We start from the raw sequence: 16,799 nt of genomic DNA, 5'->3' as shown, positions 1-16,799 counted from the left end.
GAAAACTTGAATCTGGTGTTTTTTATTATGTGTTTGATATGTATGTGAAGTAATTATTATAATTGTTTCTTATAATCTTTTTCTTTTGAACAGTAGGGACTTTTCATACCAGCTGTCTTCAGAGATTGATCTGAACTTGCTTTGGGTGCTTATAGACTTTTGATTTTCTGGTAAGTTTTGTTGGTTCTATGGAAATATAAGCCTTTTGTGGAGGAGTGTGTCACTTCATCAAAACTTGGCTTCCACGTGAATACAAAAAAACAAAACAAAACAGACTGTTTGTTCCCTGGGGAAACTATTCTATAAGCTAACTTTTGTTTTTATATGCTGTACCCTCCTAGATTAAGTTTAGCTTGGCCTGGGGCAAAACGTTTCAGGATATTTTAGAAGATCCTGGTATCTAATTAACCCTATGAAAATAGTCCTAAATTTCAAAGTTTACTTCCTTATCAGTAGAGCATACAATCTTCCCTCTGCTGTACGGCTCCCTCCCTGCAGCCTCTAATGTGTCAATGGTAACTGTCACTTACATCCAGTGTACAGGACAAATATTGGCTTGGAACTATTCCAAATGTATAGTGGCCTGATGAGGCAGTTTGTTGGGTTTTTTTAAGTCTGTGTAAATTTTTCCTTTACTGTGCTATATCTAGACATATCTACAAGATCTTTCCAACATGGCAAGTTGCAAAACTGTGGCTGGTGAAAGCACACTGAACCTTTGCTTTTATGGGTGAAAAATGAGGAGTTCTAGGTAAGGGAGCATGTAAGGAGGGAGTGCTATCTACCTTACATCAGATACTGCCACCTTTTCACAGGCCCATGGAAAGCTCTCCAAGAGGAATTGATCAGTCTCTGCAGTTTGGGAGAAAGCAGAGCTGAGGGGAGGATGGTCATTCAAGCTTTGTAGCAGCCCCCCTACCCTAGTCTACAGAACTTTTGCTGGTAAGATAGTGCTAACTCTATCAGCATTAACTTACACCCAGTCCCCTGGGGGTGATTCAGGGGACAGCAGTAGCAGCTATCAGGAGGAGTCTCTACTCCAAGGCTGTTCAGAAACTATGCTGCCAAGAAACAAGAGTGAGGCTTGAAGGGACCACAGGTGGGAAAGGGCTTGAGGTCTGCATTGCTCAGAATTGCACTGTCTGTCTACACTGCAATTAGACTCTAGTTAAACAGCCCTGCAGCCCAAGCCTTGCGAGCCCCAGTCAGCTGGCAGTAGGTGAGCTGCGGGTGTCTAATTGTAGTGTAGACATACACACAGTGTCTACATTTTAAGTTTCCTGCTGCCTAGTGGAATTCACAAACCTAAGTTAGGCGTCCAGGCTCCCTAAACAATGCCTAGGGGAGAGTTAGATGCCTAAGAATGGGATTCACAAAAGCCAGCATGCTGACTCGGGAGCTACCTAAGCTAGCCAGGAGAAGATGCTGAGGGGAGGAGTGCAGCCTAGCCCTGGCCTCTGAAAGGGACTTAGGTGCCCAAGTTCGGGCCAGAAGGAAGTGTCCATCTCCACCTGAGAGTTCACCACTGTGAATCCCTCCTGGAATTTGGTGCCTAATCCAGGTCAGTTCTTTTCCAAGAAAAAATGAGACGGTGGAGGTGCCCCTTCCTTATCACCTGAAAACCAGTGGATGAAGCACTCACCCAGGATGTAGGAGACCTGGGTTCAAATCCCCCCCTCTGCCTGATGCAGAGGAGGGTTTTTTTAACTTGGGTCTTCTTCTCAGGAGAATGCCCTAATCACTGTGCTGTGGGATATGGTGGGGTGGGTTTCACTGTGTCTTGTGTTGAAGCTGTTCCACTGTGTAGAAATACTTAAATATTCCTTGGGCCAAAGAGAGAGAGTGACTCTATAGCTCAGTGGTTAGAGCACTCACCTGGGAGGTGGAAGACTAACTTCAGATCCCTGCTCTACGTCAAGAAGACAGGGAATTTGAATCCAGCTCTCACACATCGTGGGTGAGTGCTCTAATCACTGGGCTAAAAGTCATAAGGGCACCACTACCACCTCTTCTTCTTCCATGGGTTTGGGCATGCTACCTATGCATACCTATGGAACTGGGTCCCGAAGGCAAGATAAGTGGAGAATTCCTGATTTGTGAATCCTACTGGGGCTTAAGCATGAGTTAAGTGCTGAGCTACTGGTCAGTGTCAGGACTTAGTGGCTATGTGCATGCCCAGATGCCAACATTTAGGCACCTCAGGACCCTCTAATCGTGGAAACTTAGGCACCTTAGGTTAGGTGGAGTTAGGCAACAACTGAGCAGGAATTTTTCAATGCCAGTTGTGGCTAATTGTTGGACTTAGGCATCTAAGTTCCCCTTGTGAAACTCGTCCTACACCTCAATGTGGATGGTACTAGCATTGCTCTAAATCCCCAGAAATCTGATGAGTTTAGGGACAGAATTCCAGCCCCTTCCAACGTAAAATCTGCATTCCTCTTAGCCCTTCTTCACCAAGCGAAAAATGCACTGGAAACTATATGAGTGCCATTGCCTGAAAGACAATAAAGCCACGGAGGAGTGGCTGAAAATGAAAAGGTGTTTGTAATATGTGGTTATCAAGCTAAATATGGACTGCACAAATTAAGTAAACTTTGTATTTTGCCCTTTTTATGCAAATATCTTCTTCCATCTAGTGTTGCCATGTGATCCATGTTTTCATGGCCAATTTGTAGTTCTAATGTTGACCTATATCCATTTTTTTCTTTTAAGTACAAACTGCTTAGAGTTTCACACCTCTGAAGAATGTTGGCATCTATTAGTTTTCTACTATTGCATGTTTTAACCAGATCTACTGAGCTGTCGATGGTATGTTCCTAGAGCATACAGCCACTACGTGGCTCTGGGAAGAAGGATAAAGGAGTTTGAGGCGCAAGTGGTGTTCTTGTCTGTGGCAGGAAAAGGCCAGGGTAGAGACCGTTGAATCGTGGAAATCAACGAATGGCTATGCAGATGGTGTCGGAGAGAAGGGTTTGGATTCTTTGACCTAGCAAGAAGAAGGATTGCTAGGCAGAGACGGGCTCCACCTCACGAAGAGAGAGAAGAGAGAGAAGAGCATCTTTGCAAGCAGGCTGGCTAACCTAGTGAGGAGGGCTTTAAACTAGGTTCACCGGGGGAAGGAGACCAAAGCCCCGAGGTAAGTGGGGAAGTGGGATTCCGGGAGGAAGCACAAGCAGGAGACTGCAAGAGGGGAGGACTCCTGTCTCAGACCGAGAAAGCGGGACAATCAGCAAGTTATCTTAAGTGCCTATACACAAATGCAAGAAGCCTGGGGAACAAGCAGAGAGAACTAGAAGTCCTGGCACAGTCAAGGAATTATGATGTAATTGGAATAACAGAGACTTGGTGGGATAACTCACATGATTGGAGTACTGTCATGGATGGATATAAACTGTTCAGGAAGGACAGGCAGGGCAGAAAAGGTGAGGGAGTTGTGTTGTATGTAAGAGAGCAGTATGACTGCTCAGAGCTCCAGTATGAAACTGCAGAAAAACCTGAGAGTCTCTGGATTAAATTTAGAAGTATGAACAACAAGGGTAATGTCATGGTGGGAGTCTGCTACAGACCACCGGACCAGGGGGATGAGGTGGACGAGGCTTTCTTCCAGCAACTAACAGAAGTTGCTAGATCACAGGCCCTGGTTCTCATGGGTGACTTTAATCACCCCGATATCTGCTGGGAGAGCAATACAGCAGTGCACAGGCAATCCAGGAAGTTTCTGGAAAGTGTAGGGGTCAATTTCCTGGTGCAAGTGCTGGAGGAACCAACTAGGGGAAAAGCTCTTCTTGACCTGCTGTTCACAAACAGGGAAGAAATAGTAGAGGAAGCAATAGTGGATGGGAACCTGGGAAGCAGTGACACAAGGAAGAAAGGAGAGCAGTAGAACAGAGACCCTGGACTTCAGAAAAGCAGACTTTGACTCCCTTAGGGAACTGATGGGCAAGGTCCCCTGGGAGAATAACATGATGGGGAAAGGAGTCGAGGAAAGCTGGCTGTATTTTAAAGAAACCTTATTGAGGTTGCAGGAACAAACCATCCCGATGTGTAGGAAGAAAAGTAAATATGGCAGGCGACCAGCTTGGCTCAACAGTGAAATCCTTGCTCGTCTTAAACACAAAAAAACAGCGTATAAGAAGTGGAAGATTGGACAAATAACCAGGGAGGAGTATAAAAGTATTGCTCAGGCATGCAGGAGTGAAATTAGGAAGGCCAAATCACACTTGGAGTTGCAGCTAGCCGGAGATGTTAGGAGTAACAAGAAGGGTTTCTTCAGGTATGTTAGCAACAAGAAGAAAGTCAAGGAAAGTGTGGGCCCCTTGCTGAATGAGGGAGGGAACCTAGTGACAGAGGATGTGGAGAAAGCTAGTGTACTCAATGCTTTTTTTGCCTCTGTCTTCACAGACAAGGTCAGCTCCCAGACAGCTGCACTCTGCAGCACGGTATGGGGAGGAGGTGACCAGCTCTCTGTGGGGAAAGAAGTAGTTCGGGACTATTTAGAAAAGCTGGACGAGCACAAGTCCATGGGGCCGGATGCGCTGCATCCGAGGGTGCTAAAGGAGTTGGCCGATGAGATTGCAGAGCCATTGGCCATTATCTTTGAAAAATCATGGCGATCGGGTGAGGTCCTGGATGACTGGAAAAAGGCTAATGTAGTGCCCTTCTTTTAAAAAGGGAAGAAGGAAGATCCAGGGAACTACAGGCCAGTCAGTCTCACCTCAGTCCCTGGAAAAATCATGGAACAGGTCCTCAAGGAATCAATTCTGAACCCCTTAAAGGAGGGGAAAGTGATCAGGAACAGTCAACATGGATTCACCAAGGGCAAGACATGCCTGACTAATCTAATTGCCTTCTATGATGAGATAACCGGCTCTGTGGATGAGGGGAAAGCAGTGGATGTGCTATTTCTGGACTTTAGCAAAGCTTTTGATACAGTCTCCCACAGTATTCTTGCCAGCAAGTTAAATAAGTCTGGGCTGGATGAATGGACGGTAAGGTGGATAGAAAACTGGCTAGATGGTCGGGCTCAACGGGTAGTGATCAATGGTTCCATGTCTAGTTGGCAGCCGGTATCAAGTGGAGTGCCCCAAGGGTCGGTGCTGGGGCCGGTTTTATTCAATATCTTCATTAATGATCTGGAGGATGGTGTGGACTGCACCCTTAGCAAGTTTGCAGATGACACTAAACTGGGAGGAGTGGTTGATACGCTGGAGGGTAGGGATAGGATACAGAGGGACCTAGACAAATTAGAGGATTGGGCCAAAAGAAATATGATGAGGTTCAACAAGGACAAGTGCAGAATCCTGCACTTAGGACGGAAGAATCCCATGCACTGCTACAGACTAGGGACCGAATGGCTGGGCAGCAGTTCTGCAGAAAAGGACCTAGGGGTTATGGTGGACGAAAAGCTGAATATGAGTCAACAGTGTGCCCTTGTTGCCAAGAAGGCTAATGGCATTTTGGGTTGTATAAGTAGGGGCATTTCCAGCAGATCGAAGGATGTGATCATTCCCCTCTACTTAGCACTGGTGAGGCCTCATTTGGAGTACTGTGTCCAGTTTTGGGCCCCACACTACAAGAAGGATGTGGATAAATTGGAGAGAGTCCAGCGGAGGGCAACAAAAATTATTAGGGGGCTGGAGCACATGACTCATGAGGAGAAGCTGAGGGAACTGGGATTGTTTAGTCTGCAGAAGAGAAGAATGAGGGAAGATTTGATAGCTGCTTTCAACTACCTGAAAGGGGGTTCCAAAGAGGATGGATCTAGACTGTTCTCAGTGGTAGAAGATGACAGAACAAGGAGTAATGGTCTCAAGTTGCAGAGGGGGAGGTTTAGGTTGGATATTAGGAAAAACTTTTTCACTAGTAGGGTGGTGAAGAACTGGAATGGGTTACCTAGGGAGGTAGTGGAATCTCCTTCCTTAGAGGTTTTTAAGGTCAGGCTTGACAAAGCCCTGGCTGGGATGATTTAGTTGGGTTTGGTCCTGCTTTGAGCAGGGGGTTGGACTAGATGACCTCCTGAGGTCCCTTCCAACCCTGAGATTCTATGATTCTATGATTTCTATCCAAGATGTAATCCCAAGAGAACGTTTGTGTAGAAACAGCAGAATTTTACCTAGTGCAGGAGTGGGTAACCTTTTTTCTATCAGGGGCCACAGACTCACATCAAAAATCAGTCACGGGCTAGACAGCCCTGTGGTGGGGGTGGGGGTGAGGGGGTGGGGAGGAGGCTTGGGGCTTCCCCTAGGCTCCAGGTAGGGCCAGAAATGAGGAGTTCAGGGTGTGGGAGGGGGCTCTGGGCTGGGACAGGGGAGTGGAGTGTGGGAGGGGACTCTGGGCTGGAGCCAAGGGGTTTGGAGTGCAGGACAGGCTCAGGGCTGGTGTAGGGAGTTGGGGTGCGGGAGGAAGTTTGGGGTGCAGGTTCTGGGAGGGAGTTTGGGTGCACGAGGGGGCTCAGGGCTGGGGAAGGGGTTGGGAGCACAGGGTGTGGGCTCTGGGAGGGAGTTAGGGTGCGGGAGGGAGTTCTGACCTGGGGTAGGGGGTTCGGGATATGGGCTTCGGCCAGGCAGCAGTTACCTTAGGCAGCGCCAGGTCAGCAGTGCAGCAGGGCTCAGGGAGGCTCCCTGCCTGCCCTGGCTCTGGGCTGCTCTCAGAAGCAGCCACCATGTCTGGCCGCTAGGCAGAGGGGTCAGGGGCTCTGCACAGTGTGTGCTGCCCATGCCCACAGCTCCCCTTGGCCCCAGTCAAGGGGAGCTGCGGAGCTTGTGGTAGGGGCTGTGTGCAGAGCTTCTCTGATCGCCCCTCCACCTAGGGGACTCAGGGACATGCCGGTTGCTTCCGGGAGCTATGCAGAGCTGACCATACTTTTAATGACCTGGCAACCCCAGCTTCTCCTGCAGCGGGATGAGCTGGCACTTGCGGCTCCAGCCCTGTGCGGGGGGAGGCGGGACGCCAAGGCTCGGGGATTCTTGCCCATGGTGCAGCGACTTGCCGTGGGCCAAATGAAATGAAGCAGCAGGCCGGATCCAGTCTGTGTGCTGTAGATTCTCCCGTAGATTTCTCTGACCTAGTGTAATGAACCATCTCTGGTCATGTATATAGAGGGAATATTTTTCAGCTAGCTAAGTATACATAACATTAGGAGTACAGTTCACAGCCTTTTGGCTCCAAACACACTCTACTTGTTCAGATAATGGAGCGATTCTACTAGTTCATTTTAGAAAAAGGATAAAGACTTGATGTAAGTCAAAGCCTTTTAAGATGACTTGAGAATCACTAGAATGAGTCCAAGGTCCTCTTTCTTGCTTCATGGGCTGGCATGGGAAGGCAGCTAGACTTGGGCTGGAGGGATGGAGCACTTATGTTGCTGTCTGGAGTCAACTGGTAACCACAGTAGGATAAGTTTTGGTGAGCTTTGAGTGAAATCCTATTCAGCCTTACTCTGTCAAGGAAGGTAATATGACATGAGGCCACTCTCTGTATGTAATTTCAGACTTTTCATTACACGAGGAATGTTATGTCACTTGTGAAAGGAGTTGGAGCCCACTATCAAGGAGAGAGGAGGAAAGGAGCACTCCGTAGAGAAACTTGTCCTTTCCCAAAATAGCTAATTGAGATAGTTATTCAAGAGAGCACTGTTAGACTGTCTGCCTTTGTCATTTGGGAAGGGGACATTGGGTTTTCCTGTGGTAGAGATGGAAGCTGCAAGTGAATGCCCATTTGCACTTTTTCTACAACTCACTCCATGCTTCCATGCCACCTCTTGCACATGTAATACACTTCCAGAGTTAATCCATCAGTGAATCCATCCACTCTCTCCTTCAAACCACTCCTCAAGACCATAGGTGCTGCCGCACCTCCTGGCTTGAAGTGATTTCTGTCATAGACAGGGTTTGCAGATTGGTTCAATGGCTCTCCTCACCACCATTATACAAATTGTTCCAGCACCCCTGTTCAAGACCCACATCTGGTGTGACAGCTAAAAGAAAATCAGACAAATAACGACAGGCTGAGCAGCACTTGCAGGACAGCGAATATATATATATATAATATATATATGAAAAAAACTCAAACAAACAAAACCACAATTCAGGACCATAAATATGTGCACATAAGATCACATGGTGACTTGGCTCACCTGTAGCTTGTTTCAAGGTAGACGCTAAGCTCTTCAAGATAAGGACCATGTTTTATTGTGGGTTTGTATGGTATCTGGCACAGTGAGGCCCTGATCCTGATTGGGTGTTTGGATGTTACTGCCATATGAACAGTAGTAAGAAGAGTGGACTTAATACACTTCAAAGAGAGAAGCAGAATCTGGTACAGAAAATGTTTAAAGAAAATTATTTGTTGTGGGTTTGTTTTTTTTTAATCTTAAGCAATAGCACAAATCTGTGGTATCCAAAGTGCGGTCAATGGAGCACTTGCTGTGGGTGTGTGGAGAGCTGGCTGGTCCCAAGGTCCTGCCTCCAGCTCCTCCTTTATTAACGTGGCTAAATCACAGTCAAGGTAGTAATAGATAAATTACAGGCTTTCCGAATATTTTCCTTATAAATGATTGCTGTGGTTGCCCTGGGGTGCTATTCCATTCTGAATGGCAGAGGAGGTGTCCATGAGACACACTCTCTTAAAACCTTGTTTACATATAAGGTTTAAGAACCCCTGGCATGCATCTTTCAGAAGTGGTCAGTTTGGTTTAGGTAAATGGGTTTTGTCAAATTGCTTGGTCAGCTCACACACATCCTAAATGAATTTGACTGTATTCCTTCTAGTAAAGGAGAGTAGAACAACTGTGCAGAAATCAGTAGATCATACACCTCTCCCATTTCCCTTCACGCACCAACTTCCACTCAAAACAGTGCTTTGCAGGGTATTGGTGGTTCATCAAAGTGCATTCTAAGAGTTCAGTGCCCAATATGTAATTATATAATTATGTAATGGTACATGAAGAGACCAGGCCTAACCTTATACTAATACTGCCAAAAACATATATCTCTACTAAGTGAACTAAAAGAGTACTCTGCTAATTCAGACAGGAGGGAAAACAGATAAGGAACCAGCTCAATCATTTAACAAGTCTGCAAAGCACCTGGCATGTTGTGGGCACCGAACCAATAAAAATGCATACTACAGTGAAGGCAGCGATACACATACAGTGTATGCAGGCTGTAGAAAATCCTCATTAGCTGGAGAATTAATTTGTTCACACATTGTAGAAAGTGACTGAAGTCTAAAAATAAATCATCCTCAGAAGTTATTTACTCTGAAAGTTTAAACGTTTTAAAATATTCCTTCTAACATATAACTTCTTCTGATAATGAGTGAATTAAATGATCTTGGTGATTAATAAAAACAATAATTAAGGCCCTGTTCTTGCAATGGAATCCATCTAAACAAACATTTATACCTAGGACTAAAGATTGCAGGGGTCCCTTTGCAGGATTGGGCCCTAACTGAATGAGGTAAAGTGATGCTTCTATTCCATATTGCATGATGAAAATAAAGTAACTTTTTGTTCTGGCTATAACACAGGACAGTTTGTTCCAAATTTTCAATCTGATGTCTGATAAAATTGTACAGAACCTCTAGTGCATGTGCACAAGTCAGAGTTGCCCATGCATGTAGCTAAGGATTTGTTAGTTGAGAGCACGTGTGTACTTTAGTGTGACCCTGTTAGAAAACTTAGGCCATTTTTGCATAAGGACAGAAGTACACCAGGTAAATGTTAAAGTTAATGTTTAGTTAAATTTGGGTGTCTGATATAAATATGGTTTTATATGTATTAAAAAGATTAAAATCATTGTACTTAAGCTGTAACAAATACTCTGTGTGCATGTATTTGGTATTTAAACTTACATAACCAAAGATCCATCAATAGTTATTTTCCTTTAGGGAAACTTTAGAAATCCTTTTTGCAACTCTAAAACTCATACACATGAGTTAAGACTATATTGTCTGTTGTTTAAGGTGAGTGTAAGGACAGACAGTAGTATTTTATAATAGATTCTTAATCCTTTGTTCTGGAAAGTGTTGAAGTTTTCATTAGAGTTAAAATATGTTGCATGTTTACAGAAAGGTCCACATATTAAGATTTCAGGCTCTCCGTTTTAATTATTTGAATCATTAGAACATCTAATTTTTGCTTAAGAATACGCAAATGTACCATTAAATCTGTTTTTTAAGATTTTTTTCCAGTTTAATATCTGAATCCAAATTCATAAAGAGTTGGAAAAATGAGATGTCTGAGCTATAGGATTCACAGGGATTTCATATGAAGCCTATTTAATCAGGATAACACTGTTATTAATATTCATAAAGTCAGCTGGAACACAAATGACAGACTACGGGGCCTAAAAATTTTTACTTGGTGAATTTATTAAAAGCAGCTTAAAAAATTAATGGAATTTAAGTAAAGTTGGCAAAAATGAAAATCTTATGTTAGCAGAAAAGAATCTTTATTAGAACTTTCTTTAAGACCATCTTGCATTGATATCTTTGACAGATTTCATCGGTACTTAAAGAAGAAAGATGCATGAATGGTCATTTAAAAGGATTTAAACACATTGGCACATTAATTTTTACATGAATAATAAGTAGTTTCCAAAAGCAATTAACTTACAGTGTACAAGATTTGAATAGAAAAATAAGACTGTGACATCAAAGGGCAAAGCAAATGTGCTGTACATTTTAAACTTGGAAATGTGACTTCTTAAAATAATTTGATTTATTTCATCTTGACAATGAGTGTATTGTCTGCAGATATTTGTCCATGGCCTCTGCTTGTTTTTAAGTGTGTAAAGATCAATAACATAAACTTATTTTGCTCGCAGGCAGTCTCCTGAGCAAGGAACTATTCAATGTCTTAAAGAGCAATAATCATGTTTGTGAATGTACTTTTTGTAAGTTCAGTGTTTGTGGAAATGACCATATACAGGACATTTGCAAAGACCGCTTACATATTCTTTGTACACTTTACTAGAAAGCAATATGTAAAGACAGGTTAGGGCTGGAACTAATTTAAAAACTGGGAAGTTATTAGTACATTTATATTCAGGTACATAAGTAACTTTTCACTTAAATTTGCAAAGACTTATTTTTGCACAGTTATTGGATGTGGCATGCCACAGTTATAGTCAATTCATAGTTTTCCTTGCTAAATGTCCTGGTTAGTTGCTGATGTGTACAGGACGGAAGCTGTAATAGATTGTGGAATAAGGAAAGAGCATTTTAAATCCAACTTGAATTGTGTAATTGAAATATGTTGTTTTGTGGCCTTAATTTCCTCTTACTATTTTTAGAATTTTATTTAACCTTTTCCCCAGTGGTATACGGTCACCTTCTTCTTGCCTTAGACCCATCTATATGGGATCGATGCTCTTTGAGTCCTTCTTCATTCCAGTCTGTCGTGCAGCAGTTCCTTGGAAACTCTGCAGCTAATCAAATCCTTTTGTATGACATCCATCCATCTAGTTTTGTGTCTTCCAACCCTTCTCTTACCCTTCACTTCTAAGTTTAACACCCTGTTTCCTATCTATTGTTTCTTAAATTTTCATTTATTTTGATTATCACCTTCATTAGGTTAACCAGAAGATTGTTTTCTTAATCAAAGCACTCAGTAATGCCTGTGGTGATAGATCTGTTACAAAACATTTATTTCATTTTAAAAGAGAATTTAAGTAGAACACTGCATTGCAATTCTTTAGTGATTCATTCAGAAAGAAACTTTTATGACCATGCCCATCTTCTTGTTGATTTGTATGAGTTAATCAGTGCTGTCAGAATGGTAGCATTGTAATTAGTTTTGTTACTCAATGTTACTTAAATACCTCATGGAAACATATGCTGTCTTGCTTGCAAATATTGCATATAAGCTACGTTTTATTGTGGATTTTTTTAAGAATAAGGCTGGACACTTACTTAGCAAAACTGAATAGTGAGATATTTTGAAAAGTAATATTTTGTTGATAGCAGAGGGGGAAAAAACAAATAAAAAAACCCAACTGCCTGAAAAAATCGTATTAGTTGACTTTTACCAGTAAGTCACTCAACATAGTTTGATCACCATAGTTTACTTTCTCTCTGTGTAAAACAAAACTGTTTCTATAGATTAATTATGGGTGTTTGTGTAACGTATGAGAGAAGCTACAACCTCTAAAAGTTATGCCATTCTCCAAGTTATGGCGTTGATTATTCAGTAGATTTATTATTCACTATTATCTCCAGGAGAGGGCAGCCTTTTCCTACAACAGGTACATAAAAGACCATGCCCTGCTTAGACTGTCAATGTTTCTTGTAATTACTCCCAGTATATTTGTTGCTTGCTTATGAATTAACTTGCATTTATGGAACTAAATCATTCCAATCATTTAATTACACCTGAGGAGCTGAACTATAATTGCTTGCTTCCAGCTAGGATCTGATATGGCTTGAGCAGTATTAATTTGATGTTTACTTTTCTGAGTGCTAAAAGCATTAAAATGATTGTGCAATGGGATTACATTTTACTAATTGCTGGCATTCATTAGCTGGGTAAATCGCGAGGAAGAATGACTGTATATTGTACAGGGATAAAATTATGGTTTTAAATAGTATATTACTAGGCGCATTAAGGCTCTAAGACATGTTTTAAAATACTCTGGAGGTTATTAAAGACTGTATTTTCTTCATGTCTTGCTATATGAATATCTTATTAAAATACTGCAATTATTATGAATCTTTTTGTGCAATATGTAGGGAAATGGCTTCATTGACTGAAACATATTTCTTTGATATTAATAACCTTCTATATTTTCACCTAATCCAAAAGTAAATGAGGAATTTAGAAAAAGGTTGCCAACTCCAAATCAGCACAGTTACACAGAATCAAAAAAGAAGAAGCGTACAGCTTCATTTGAGGACTTTTGTAAGGCACTCACTGTTCTAGGTATGCAGTAAAGTTATCTTTTCTTTCACTCTTAAGAAGCATGCACATCAAATAAACACTTGCGCTGCTTTCGTCATGTACACTTACACTTAGGACAAATATGAGCTACTACTAATTCCTGAATGCTTACTGTAAATGTTAGTCTCAATAAATCTTATCAGTGGTCTTCAGAATTAATTTTTTATAATCTCAACTTAAAAATGACAGGCCCTTCAGTTTTTGATGTAGCATAGAAGGAAAACTCGCCTGCCCCCCCCCCCCCCCCCCCCCCCCCCGCTTCTTCGCTAGTAAAGGGGAAAGGAGGGAAGAGAAACCTTTATCTTGGTATCATTTACTGGATTTTATACATTCACTTTTAAGATTGTTCACACTACATCAGATTTATTTGCAGATATGGTAATTCCCTGTGCATTTTCATTAGCCTATACATTACCTTTTCACACTGTATTTAGACAAATGCAGAATACAATATCCTGTTTATTTTTGGGTGTTTCACCAACACCTGTGCTTGAAGGGTAAAAAATTGCTGTTGCTATAGATAATTTTAAAAACGATGCTAGAGTAAATATTAAAGTTTATGGTAAACTTAGATGTTAAACAAAAAGCAAAGCTCACAAATAAAGTGTATGGTGAAATGTTTAGACAAAGTATCATAAGATAATATGCTGTATGTAAAAATGAAATAAAATGTTTTATAGAGAGTCTTAAAACTCCATCATATTAAATAGTTCATGAAAATCTAAAGAAATAAAAACAAGACAGTAAGTTTACCATAAATTGTAATTAAATATTGTCATGACTATTTGAAAAGTTTAGTTTTATATTACAGTATATAATATGGAAAAGGAAATATATATAAAGTGCAGTTTTTTTATTATAGAGGTTTGAATTGTCTTCTTAAATACAAGCTTAAAGTACAAGTTGAAAAGGTGCATGGTTATTTTGTGTGTTTCTCATGAAATTCACAAAGACAAGCATATTATAAACAGCTCAAGGACTCAATTCCGCAAGTACTTACTACCACGAGTAGCACTTGCCACAGTGGTGAACAATGCCTTTGCCTTCAATGGAACTTCTTGCTGTAGTAAATGCTGCACTTGGTAGCATGTGTTTGCAAGATCAGGACTTGAAGGAGAAGGCAAACTAATAAATACTTCAACAAAGGCATTAAACGCATCAGAAAGCTGAATAAACCATTACATAAACTAAATGTGTGAAGAAAAAAATCTTTTACTGAGAAACGTAGCTTAGCATTAACTGTTAAAATACACAGAGTTTATTGTCTACTATAAATATTTTTAAAATCATTTGTCTTGTAAATTCTCTGTCAAATAAAGGGTAGGTATAGGTGTGTTCTAATATATTGTTTCAAGTTTATTTATCTAGAGTTGGCTTTATTTTAGCTCTGCAATCTTGGAGCAAAAACCAGAGTGAGTGCCAGATCAAACAAGTTCAGAAGTACAAATGGAGGACTGGTCAAAAGGTAAGGACTTTTAAGGTGTTAATGCGTAACCCCAGGTGGTGTACCAGTGCTAGGTACTGACTGGAATGTATTTGTTCTTGCCGATATATTGAAGTGACTTTTTTTTTCCAATCATTTTGCTCTGCCTCTTGGAAACATTTGGGGTGAAAGAAAAGCAGCTGCAAGATTACGTCTTTTAAAATCGAATTTTAAAGCTTCCATGAAAGAAAAAATGTGTAAATTTTCAACCAATGTAGTTTTTTGTAGATTACTGTAGCTTTTCTGTGTTTTGCAATGTTAAGGGACTTCAGTTAAACTCTCAGTTGTGATATTCAGCATTATTATGACTTATGTGTATTACTATAGTGCTAAGGAGTCCTCGTCATGGACTGGGACCTCATTGTGCTAGGCTCTGTGCAAACACAGAACAAAAAGAGATCCCTCGCCCCCAAAGTGCCATTACTTTCTAACTTAGTTTTTTCACTAATGTAATAAAAAAAAGTTTATCTTAAAATTAAGAGTCATGGTATTTTTTCTGTTATTCAGACCCTCATTTTGGTGGGAATCAAAATCTTGTTATTAATATTAAATAATTTCTTAATATTACCTTAGTTCAAATCACATGACAGTGTAGCATTTGATCCAACAATGTGTGGTGTCACCTCTGTTGACTTCAGTGGGGGTTTGAGGGCACTTGCCACCTTGTTAGGGGTTGGGGCTCTTAGAATATGTTTACACTGTATCTGTGAGGTGTGAGTCCCAGCACAGATAGCCAGACCTGCAATAGTTCAGCTTAAATTAGCATGCTAAAAATATCAGGGTGTATGTTGCTGCATTGGCAGGGGCTTGGGCTCACCAACCAAGCTTGGACCCAAGGGGTTGGACAGTCTTGGAGTCCAGGGGCTAGCACAAGCCACTGCCATTGCCTCAACGTCCACACAGCTATTTCTAGCATGTTAGTTCTAGCTGAGGTAGTGCAAGTCTTCCAGCTGCAACGTTGACATCCTGATTGGGTTGGGGAAGAGTCATCTTATATTGGAAAGAACCAAAGGAGTTCTCAGGTATGTCTTTTCAGTGGTGACACAGAGAGTTCTGTGGGAGGGGGTATCTTATGGGGGAACTGCATGAGAATTAAGTGTCTAAGGTGGTATCACATGAATGGGCTAGATCCTTTGTAGGAATAGAATGCCTAAGGGGTCTAATGGAGAGATGGTAAGTCATGAGGTGGCCCATATATCTTGAAGAAAGGAAAGGATGTGGGAGGTAGAACCCAAGTGTCTCATGAAAGAAAGGTGCTCACAGGGAAATGACCATTACTATGGGCATAGAGATAGGGTTGGGAAGAGTGGGGCAGAGAAGAATCAGGCCGCTAATGGCCTCAACCACAAAGACCTCTGCTGTGGCAGCCCCTAGTGGCACCTCATGTATCTGTGACCCAAATTTTCACCTCCTCACTGTTTCTCCAAAGAGAATAAATTTCAAATATGCCATAAAACCAGTCTTGCTTTGCAAGGCAAGGCAGAGAAAGCATTGTTTTTCTTTTGGGGGAGGGGACTTGCTTCTTACCGGTTTGGAGATTCATAATTTTCTAGGAGAGATATTGTATGTAAAAACAATCTACAGGCATATTTTAATCCCCATAATGTAGAATGCCTGCTGAGGTAGCTGAAAAATATTTCTGAACCAAATACTTACGAAATATTCTCAGTGCAGTAGCTAAGTGGAAAACTGGAGAACTGGTCTTTCACTATACTATGTTTTCAATTTTATGTAGCTAATTCAAATGTAGTACCTTTAGACCTTTAGGGGTCAGCATACCCTAAGAAAGGTTCAAAAGGTTAACTGTTCCAAAGAAGCTAACAATGAGTACCTTAAATTTACTGTGCATTAAACATTTCCTGTCAAATTTCAAGAAATGGTATTAATTTCATAGCTTACAGAATCTTTAGAAAAACTGCTGGCTATTTAATGAGTTCCATTTATTTGAAATCACTTCTGATGAAAGGATTTCAAAGTTTTATATTGCTTAGGAAAGGACATTATTTCATGCAAATGTTTATGTATTTGTGGGGCCAATAAAAGATATTATCTAATTTTATGAACTATTGAAGATGAAAGCATGCATAGCATAACATAGAATTAAGTTGTAATTAGTCATTTACAAATCGTCTGATTCTTACTTGTATCAACAGGAAAGTTAAGAAAGAGGTACTTGCTATTAACAGTGTTAATAGTTTTTATGTTGTGACTTACTGAGCTCTGTTGGGCATACACAGCTCCTTGTCATCACTTTGGTTTAAATTGAAAAACAATATTATTTCAAACAAATAACGCCCTGAAACTGTTTTCCAGTAGTAAGAGCCTAGGTACTTTACCGGTGTAATTGGTCTGGTTGCCATCTTGGTAACAGGTAAAGGC

The 16,799-nt window shown here is 41.2% G+C and overlaps 1 protein-coding gene across 14 annotated transcripts in view; it reads left to right on the top strand.

The window, feature by feature from the left end:
* The window catches only part of MIPOL1 (mirror-image polydactyly 1), a 292,792-nt gene that overhangs the window by 46,221 nt on the left and 229,772 nt on the right, over positions 1–16,799 (top strand). For 6 of the 14 annotated variants that reach the window (XM_039535481.1, XM_039535472.1, XM_039535470.1 and 3 more), the window contains exons 2-3: positions 94–170; positions 14,323–14,402. The exons of 1 other annotated variant lie outside the window; for it this stretch is intronic. In XM_039535481.1, coding sequence (XP_039391415.1) covers positions 14,384–14,402 — 19 coding nt within the window. In that variant the 5' untranslated portion in view covers positions 94–170; positions 14,323–14,383. Of the gene's footprint in view, positions 1–93; positions 171–3,083; positions 3,137–9,407; positions 9,459–12,802; positions 12,920–14,322; positions 14,403–16,799 lie in introns of those variants that run through there. 7 more of the 14 variants (XM_039535479.1, XM_039535474.1, XM_039535477.1 and 4 more) reach the window with 4 other exon arrangements.

Source organism: Mauremys reevesii, linkage group 4 (genome assembly GCF_016161935.1).
Source record: "Mauremys reevesii isolate NIE-2019 linkage group 4, ASM1616193v1, whole genome shotgun sequence".
NCBI classification, from domain to species: Eukaryota; Metazoa; Chordata; order Testudines; family Geoemydidae; genus Mauremys; species Mauremys reevesii.
This window is presented reverse-complemented; position numbering and strand designations above follow the sequence as displayed.